This window comes from Impatiens glandulifera, chromosome 2 (genome assembly GCF_907164915.1).
Source record: "Impatiens glandulifera chromosome 2, dImpGla2.1, whole genome shotgun sequence".
NCBI lineage: Eukaryota > Viridiplantae > Streptophyta > Magnoliopsida > Ericales > Balsaminaceae > Impatiens > Impatiens glandulifera.
The window spans coordinates 31,467,886-31,477,909 of record NC_061863.1 but is presented as its reverse complement, the minus strand read 5'-3'; the positions used below and the strand labels follow the sequence as shown (position 1 = coordinate 31,477,909).

Here is a 10,024-nt window from a genome sequence, read left to right as displayed (position 1 = left end):
ATACCTATTGGGAGATAAGGTCTTAGTTGAATCATATAAACATAATGGCATGTATCTATCAAGAGATAGGGTTTTGGTTTTATCTTATAAAAACGATATAATGTTCCTATCAAGAGATAAAGTTTTTGGTTGAATCATTTAAAACAATGTTATATACTTATCTAAAGATAGGGTTTTGGTTGAATCGTATAAAAACAATGTAATGTATCTATGGAGATTTAGGATTTTGGTTAAATCGTATAAAAACGATGTCATATACCTATTGAGAGATAGGGTTTTTGGTTGAATCATATAAAACAATCTCATATACCTATCGAAAGATAGAGTTTTGGTTGAATCATATAAAAACAATGTCATGTACCTATCGAGAGATAGGGTTTTGTTTGAATCGTATGAAAACGATCTAATGTACCTATCGAGATATAGAGTTTTTGTTTGAATCATATAAAAAGAAGTCATGTACCTATCAAGAGATATAGTTTTTTGTTGAATTGTATAAAAACGAAGTCATGTACCTATTGATAGATAGTGTTTTGGTTTAATATTATAAAAATAATGTCATATACCTATCTAGAGATAAGGTTTTGGTTGAATCATATAAAAACAATGTCATGTACTTATCGATAGATAGGCTTTTGGTTAAATCTTATAAAAAAAGATTTCATGTACCTATGGAGAGATAGAGATTTCGTTGAATCTTATAAAAATGATTTAATGTACCTATGCAGATATAGGGTTTTGTTGAATCATATAAAAACAATGTTATATACCTATCAAAAGATAGGGTTTTGGTTAAATTGTACAGAAAAAATGTCATGTACCTATCGAGAGATATGGTTTTGGTTGAATCTTATAAAAACAATGTCATATACCTATTGGGAGATAAGGTCTTAGTTGAATCATATAAATATAATGGCATGTACCTATCAAGAGATGGGATTTTGGTTTTATCTTATAAAAACGATATAATGTTCCTATCAAGAGATAAAGTTTTTGGTTGAATCATATAAAACAATGTTATATACTTATCTAAAGATAGAGTTTTGGTTGAATCATATAAAAATGATGTAATGTATCTATGGAGATTTAGGGTTTTGGTTAAATCGTATAAAAACGATGTCATGTACCTATTGAGAGATAGGGTTTTTGGTTGAATCATATAAAACAATCTCATATACCTATCGAAAGATAGAGTTTTGGTTGAATCATATAAAAACAATGTCATGTACCTATCGAGAGATAGGGTTTTGCTTGAATCGTATGAAAACGATCTAATGTACCTATCGAGATATAGAGTTTTTGTTTGAATCATATAAAAAGAAGTCATGTACCTATCAAGAAATATAGTTTTTTGTTGAATTGTATAAAAACGAAGTCATGTACCTATTGAGAGATAGTGTTTTGGTTTAATCTTATAAATATAATGTCATATACCTATCTAGAGATAAGGTTTTGGTTGAATCATATAAAAACAATGTCATGTACTTATCGATAGATAGGCTTTTGGTTAAATCTTATAAAAAAGATTTCATGTACCTATGTAGAGATAGAGATTTGGTTGAATTTTATAAAAATGATGTCATGTTCATGTCAAGAAATAGAGTTTTTAGTTGAATAATATTAAACGATGTCATATACTTATCGAGAGATAGGGTTTTGGTTGAATCGTATAAAATTATGTCATGTAACTATCAAGAGATAGGGTTTTGGTTAAACCATATAAAAATGATGTCATGTACCTATCGAGAGATAGGGTTTTGTTTGAATCATTTAAAAACGATCTAATGTACCTATCGAGATATAGAGTTTTTCTTTGAAACATATAAAACAATGTCATGTACCTATCGAGAGATAGGGTTTTGGTTGAATTATATAAAAACGATGTCATGTACCTATCGATAAATAGTGTTTTGGTTGAATTATATGTAAACAATGTCATGTACCTACCGAGAGATTGTGTTTTTGGTTAAATCGTATAAAACAATATAATGTATCCATCGAGAGATAGGGTTTTAGTTGAATTGTATAAAAACGATGTCATGTACATATTGAGTGATAGGGTTTTGGTTGAATCATATTAAAATGATGTCATGTACCAGTTGAGAGATATAGTTTTGGTTGAATTGTACGAAAACAATGTCATGTACCTAACGAGATATAGTGTTTTTGGTTGAGTCGTATAAAATGATGTAATGTACCTATCGAGAGATAGGGTTTTGGTTAAATTGTATAAAAACGTAGTCATGTACCTATCAAGAGATAGAGTTTTGGTTGAATCATATAAAAACGATATTATATACCTATCGAGAGATAGGGTTTTGGTTGAATCATAAAAATATGATGTTATATACCTATTGAGAGATAGAGTTTTGGTTAAAATGTGTAGAAATAATGTCATGTACCTATCGAGAGATATGATTTTGGTTTAATATTTTAAAAACAATGTAATATATATATTGAGAGATAAGGTTTTAGTTGAATCATATAAACACAATGGCATGTACATATCGAGAGATAGAGTTTTGGTTAAATCTTTTAAAAACGATGTAATGTTCCTATCGAGAGATAAAGTTTTAGGTTGAACCATATAAAACGATATTATATATATACTTATCTAGAGATAGAGTTTTGGTTGAATCGTATAAAAATGATGTAATGTACCTATCGAGATATAGTGTTTTTTTTGAATTGTATAAAATGATGTCATGTACATATCAAGAGATAAGGTTTTGGTTGAATCATATAAAAATGATGTCATTAATCTTTCGAGAAATAGTGTTTTGATTGATTTGTATAAAAACGATGTCAAGTACCTTTTGAGAGATAATGTTTTTGGTTGAATCATATAAAACGATGTCATGTACCTATCAAGAGATAAGGTTATGTGTTGAATAGTAAAAAAAATGATGTCATGTACCTATCGAGAGATAAGGTTTTAGTTGAATCGTATGAAAATGATCTAATCTACCTATCGAGAGATAGGGTTTTAGTTCAATCTTATAAAAACAATGGCATATACCTATCGAGAGATAAGGTTTTAGTTGAATCATATAAAAACAATGTCATGAACTTAAGGAGAGATAGGCTTTTGGTTAAATCATATAAAAATGATTTCATGTACCTATTGAGAGATAGAGTTTTAGTTGAATCTTATAAAAATGATGTCATGTTCCTATCGAGAGATAGTTTTAGTTGAATAATATACAACAATGTCATATCTTTATCGAGAGATAGGGTTTTTGTTGAATCGTATAAAAACAAAGTCATAAACCTATTGAGAGTTAGGGTCATTGGTTGAATCATATAAAATGATATCATGTAACTATTAAGAGATAGGGTTTTGGTTGAATCATATAAAAACGATGTCATTTACCTATCGAGAGATAGAGTTTTGTTTGAATCGTATGAAAACGATCTAATGTACCAATCGAGAGATAGAGTTTTGTTTGAATCGTATGAAAACGATCTAATGTACCTATAGAGAGATAGAGTTTTTGTTTGAATCGTATAAAACAATGTCATGTACTAATCGAGAGATAGGGTTTTGTTTGAATCATATAAAAACAATGTCATGTACCAATCGATAGATAGTGTTTTGTTTGAATTTTATGAAAATATGTCATGTATCTATTGAGAGATTATTTTTTGGTTAAATTATATAAAATGATGTAATATACCTATCGAGAGATTGAGTTTTGATATAATTGTATAAAAACGATGTCATGTACCTATTGAGAGATAGGGTTTTTGTTGAATCTTATAAAAACAATGTCATTTACCTATTGAGAGATAGGGTTTTGGTTGAATCATTTAAAAACAATCTAATATACCTATCGGAAGATAGGGTTTTGATTGAATCATATTAAAACGTTGTCATGTACATATGGAGAGATAATATTTTTGGTTAAATCTTATAAAACAATGTAATTTACCTATCGAGAGATAGGGTTTTGGTTAAATTATATAAAATTGTTGTCATGTACCTATCAAGAGATATAGTTTTGGTTGAATCGTATAAAAACAATTTCATGTACCATTCAAGAGATAGGATTTTGGTTGAATCTTATAAAAATTATTTAATGTACATATGCAGATATAGGGTTAAATTGTATAGAAAAATGTCATGTACCTATCAAGAGATATGGTTTTGGTTGAATCTTCTAAAAACAATGTGTTAGGGTCTAAAATCAAGGCCTCGGTCCTAGAATAAATTCCAGCAACCTTTCTCGGCACCCGGTCTCGGTCCTAGTGTGCACATAGGCCAGATTTCTGTTTTGTTGTTTTATTATTTTGTTTTGCTTTTCTTTTCTACTTTACAAACTGAATTCTGTTATTTTCTAGTTATTGTTGTAACCGAATATTTTGGGGCAAGACATCACCTATATAAGGCTGATCTTTCTTCCCCAAGGACCCATGAATAGAATGATGAAGATATGACTTCGCCCCTATTCGTCTATTATTATTATTATGGACTGTTTGGTATAGACCAACAGTATTTCTCTTCGCACCCTTGATTCTTCTATTCCTTCCCCCCAAATTCTCTATTGAAAACCTTCCGCTGCTCTTTGATTGTAGAATTTCACCGGTCTTATAGATCAAGAACGTGATTCTTGAACCCAAAACACACTTTACGAAACAAGTCGTAACATTCTTGGTATCAGAGCAAGACGATTCTCAAATAAAAGAAACCAGATAGCAGCAAAGATGGATGATCTTAAGACCCTACTCGAAGGGCTGACCCAACAATATGCCTCCATGAATGCTGCCCTACAACAACACTCGACCGAACAAGCTGCCTTTCACAATACTTTTCAGCAAAATATGGACAGAAGGTATGCTGCTGGAAAAAGCTTGACATCCATTGAAATAGGTGCGTTAAATAATGGCCAAGATCCCCACACCCGACCCCATGTTATTGCTTCTTACCACTTTTCTCCAACCCGGCTCACAAATATTGATATTCCTGAATTTGATGGGATTGATTTGGAGGGCTGGCTCTTATTTGCCGAGCAAATCTTTAGGGAGAGAAAGACGAATGATGCCACCAAGTTGGACATTGTCCGCACTCACTTCTCAAAAGAGGCAAGAACGTGGCATGAATCATATTTGCGGAATCGCAACCATATGGAAGCATTGGCGTGGCATAAATTCAAGAAAGATCTCTTGCTGCGATTCGGTCGCAGGCCCTTGTACAACGCCAAACCGCCGCTGCTGCCCACGCCTTGCATTGTTAACACGGTCTGGCCGAGCACAAAATGGGAGCCCAATCATAGGTGCAAATCCAGATTGTTCATGGCCCCGACTAATCATCAAGATGTTCAAGAAAGTGTTCAAGAACCCGTCCAAGAATCAGATTTTTATGACCCACCTTTGGTGCTTGAGACAAGGGACGAACGTGTCATTATCTTGCACACTTTCTCGGTCCAGCAAGGTGCCCCTCGGTCGCGGGATAACATAATACAAGGCAGCCAACTAGAAAAGGCATTGGAAAATCATAATGTTGTTGCCACGGTACAAATAATCAGTAAAAACGAATGCCAAACTGTTTCACTTGTTTTGGAAGACGCTCCTAAAAATTTCCAAAAAATAATCAAAGGGCTCACCCAGCAACCCAACAACCGAACACCAGCCAGGAAGGTAGTCGGAAGACATGGCTATGTTGTTGCGCATGTGTTGCTGGTCTGGATAAAAGACTGGGCTTGGTTATTTGAAGACATTCTAGAGTATGCCCGGAAGAAAAATGGCCCTTTTGCTGCACTTGGCGTGCTGGGCCGAAGGAAGGACTGGTCGTGGAGCAGGAAGACCGAAGGCTTCTAAGAAATGCGGTCCTAAGACTCCAACACTTCCTGGACTTCCTGAAGTCCGACCGAATTCTTTGAAATATTCAGCATGCGCATTAAAGGCTCGGTAGACTCGGCAGACCACGGTCTTTTTCGTCGAGGGCGACGAATTTTGAAGGGGGAGATAATGTTAGGGTCTAAAATCAAGGCCTCGGTCCTAGAATATATTCCAGCAACCTTTCTCGGCACCCGGTCTCGGTCCTAGTGTGCACATAGGCCAGATTTCTGTTTTGTTGTTTTATTATTTTGTTTTGCTTTCCTTTTCTACTTTACAAACTGAATTATGTTATTTTCTAGTTATTGTTGTAACCGAATATTTTGGGGCAAGACATCACCTATATAAGGCTGATCTTTCTTCCCCAAGGACCCATGAATAGAATGATGAAGATATGACTTCGCTCCTATTTGTCTATTATTATTATTATGGACTGTTTGGTATAGACCAACAGTATTTCTCTTCGCACCCTTGATTCTTCTATTCCTTCCCCCCAAATTCTCTATTGAAAACCTTCCGCTGCCCTTTGATTGTAGAATTTCACCGGTCTTATAGATCAAGAACGTGATTCTTCAACCCAAAACACACTTTACGAAACAAGTCGTAACACAATGTCATATACCTATTGAGAGATAAGGTCTTAGTTGAATCATATAAACATAATGGCATGTACCTATCAAGAGATAGGGTTTTGGTTTTTTTTTTTTGGGAAAACGACTTATTGTCATTTCATTAAAAAAACCCAAAACGGGAAAAACGGAAATAGTCTCCTTTATCTTTCTAACAAACCTAGAAAGATAAAGTTAGGTTCAAGTAAACAAACATTCAATCAAAACAAACACGAGACTTACAATCAATCATAAGAAACTAACTAACGTTCAAAAAATTAAAAGACGTCACTTTGTCATAATTGATTTTCCACTCCCGACAAAGGGTCCATTCGCACTCACCTTTGGGAACCCGTCTCCACGTACCGATTAGCGCACCACAATCAAACACGATATCCATCCATACATGCTCAACGTCACGACGAACTCTCCCAAAAACTCTAGCGTTTCTCTCGGCCCATACATGATAAACAATGGCAACAAAACCACATTTGAAGACATTGGCTGGAAATCTATTACCTTTAGCCTTGATGCGGGAAGCAACAATGATCTCATCCCATGAACCCAATAAATGAACAAAGCCCAAAGCCAATGTGAACTTACTCCAAAGGGACTTAACAAACGGGCAACTCCCAAACAAGTGGCAAATAGACTCCGTATTCCCATCACAAAGCAAACAATTAGCATCCGGAATGTCCATGTAGGCAAGAATCCGATCTCGGGTGTTAAGCCTACCCCGTAAAGCCAAACAGAGGATGAAACGATGCCTCTGAATGACTTTTGAAGACCAAACGAGAGCAACCCAATCGACAATTTGACCTTTTTCTCTAATAACATTCCAAACTATTCTCGACTTCAATTTACCATCTTCCTCGGCAGCCCAAGAGTGAACATCATCCCTATCACTTAGACGAATTCTACTCAAATAGTCTAATACTCGTCTTCCTTCCGGAACTCGTCTAATAATTGAAACCCAACTCTCAGCATCAATGTCGCCAATCGTGGCAGCCGCACAATCCCTTCTTATTCTTAAACCTCGAAATTCCTCCTTAGTAATCAACGGCTGGTTTTCAAACCATGGATCGTGCCAAAAGAGAGTACCACACCCATCCCCAATACGAATATCAAAGATCGAACCAATGCTATTTTTTAGTTTCAAAATCTTCTTCAACGACCAAGTGATGTCATCCGTGATTCTTCAAGTCCATATGCTCAATTCACACTTCAAGAACCGAGAGTGCACCCACTTGACCCATAGAGAATCTTGTTTAGTTTGTAAAGCCCAAAGATGTTTGTAGGTAACAGCCCGATTCCACTCAATACAGCTCCTTAGTACAATACCACCTCCGTCTTTTGGTTTGCAAACGTCGATCCACTTGACTTTCTTTCCTCCACGTCCTTGGATGCCCCAAATAAAATTACGCATGATAGTATCGATCTCTTTCATAACTTTCTTCGGGAGCACAATTTGCTGAGACCAGTAACCGATTAATCCCATGACCACGCTTCCAACCAACTCAATTATGCCCGCATATGAAAGCTTCTTGGCTGCCCACCCCATAACGACGTTTTTACCTTTTTCAATGAGCGGCCTACAATGAAAAATTTGAATCTGTCTTGTTGTGAGCGGAATGCCCAAACAACGTACCGGAAACGAACCCTCGGGGATGCCCATAATGTCTTGTATTCTAGCCTTTGTCTCATCATCAACACCACCATAAAACGCTAAACTTTTATCAACATTAATTGCTAAACTTGTAACATCAGAAAAGAAGTTGAGCGCATCTTTTATAGTATTAATGGTTTCAACATCAGCATGAGCAAGTAAGAACAAGTCGTCTGCGAAACATAAATGAGTGATCTTCTCCTCTTCGCAGAAAGGGCGGAAAGTGTAATGGCGATTCTTTAGGAATGTCGTTAAGACACTCTCAAAGATCTCCATGATCAATACAAAGATGTAAGAAGAGAGAGGATCGCCTTGTCTCACACCATTTTCGCCCTTAAAATAGCCCCCGTGAACACCATTGACACAAACTACAAACCGGGAGGTAGAGACGCATTGCATAATCCATTCAATAAAGATTCTAGGAAAACTAGCAACGACAAGAAAATCATTTATAGTTCCCCATTTAATGGAATCAAAAGCCTTGCGGATGTCGATTTTAAACGCGACCCGGGGTGAGATCTTCCTTTTCCCATAATCCTTTAAAAGATTCTGCATAAGAAGAATGTTATGCAAAATAGACCTACCGGGTATAAAAGCAGATTGCCCTAGACTTACAATCTTAGGAATAACACCTTGAAAACGTTTAACAAGTATTTTAGAAATGATTTTATACACGACATTACAACAAGAAATAGGTCGAAATTTTTGGGAATAAGATTAAGCACAGTGACATTCCATTGGGTAAGCATCTTTTTATTTCTACAAAATTCCAGCACCCCCTCTGTAACGTCATTACCTACAATATGCCAATTAGCCTTAAAGAATTCCGCATTAAAACCGTCATGTCCGGGGCTCTTATTACCATTGATACTAGCCATCGCCTTTCTAACCTCATCTCTTGAAATAACTCTAACAAGATCACGACTATCCTCAACTGTAATTCTCTTGTCAACAATCTTATAGAGTACGTTAAGCTGACTGAGATGCTGCCCGGCTTTATTACCCATGAGACCACGATAAAACTGAACAACCAAGTCATGAATATGGTCCTATCCGTGCGAAAAATCACCCTTGTCATTCTTGAGCCTTTGAACATTATTCCGAAGGTTTCTAGAAGAACATTTCCGGTAGAAAAAAGCCGTATTCCTATCACCAAGAGAAATCCAATTCTGTCTCGACTTTTGCCTCGCAAAACTCTCCTCCATAGAACTAAGCTCTCTAAAAGTGGCAAGGGCAGTCTTTTCATCATCCCGCAGAGTATCATCAATATCATCACAAAGAAATTGAGATTGAATCTTCTCAAGATCAAATCTTGCTACCATGACCCTTTTTGATATATTGTTGAACTTCTTCCGATCAAACTTAGTAAGTTGATTCTTGAGGATCCTAAACTTTTCCGACACGCAAAACATCATGGAGCCATTCACTTGAGTGTTCCACACCTCAATAAGGATGTCCTTAAACTTATCATTTTCCATCCAGAAATTAAAGAATTTGAACGGTCGTTTCACTTTCTTATCCTTTTCCCAATAAAGCTTAATAGGACAATGATCAGAGATTTCCGGGTTAAGAATATGGATATGACTTCTAGGATACTTAGTAGCCCAAGTCGAATTAATAAGACCCCTGTCAATCCTGCTCCTTCTGATTTGCTCATCACCCCTCATTGAAGACCAAGTGAACATGTTGCCAGAGTTAGTCGGTTCAACACACCCAATGTCACGAATGCACTCATTAAAGTCAATCATGTCTTGAGTGATATCAGATTCAAGACTCCTCTCATTCTCAAATCTAGTAACATTGAAGTCCCCCATAACAGCCCAGGGGTCTCCATCATCAATCTTAGCTTTCAAACAACTCCACAATCTCCTCCTATCAGATCCCGAATTACAACCATAGACAATAGCTAACCGAA

At 35.8% G+C, this 10,024-nt stretch overlaps 1 protein-coding gene across 1 annotated transcript; it reads right to left on the bottom strand.

Annotated features, from left to right (window-relative positions):
* Positions 1-6,607: 6,607 nt before the first annotated feature.
* Positions 6,608-9,116, bottom strand: LOC124924568. The gene is made up of 4 exons (XM_047464587.1): positions 8,835-9,116; positions 7,691-8,658; positions 6,786-7,639; positions 6,608-6,624 (listed from the first exon to the last, which is right to left on the bottom strand). Exons 1-4 carry the CDS (start codon positions 9,114-9,116, stop codon positions 6,608-6,610), a joined length of 2,121 nt encoding a protein of 706 aa, XP_047320543.1.
* Between the last annotated feature and the right edge of the window lie 908 nt (positions 9,117-10,024).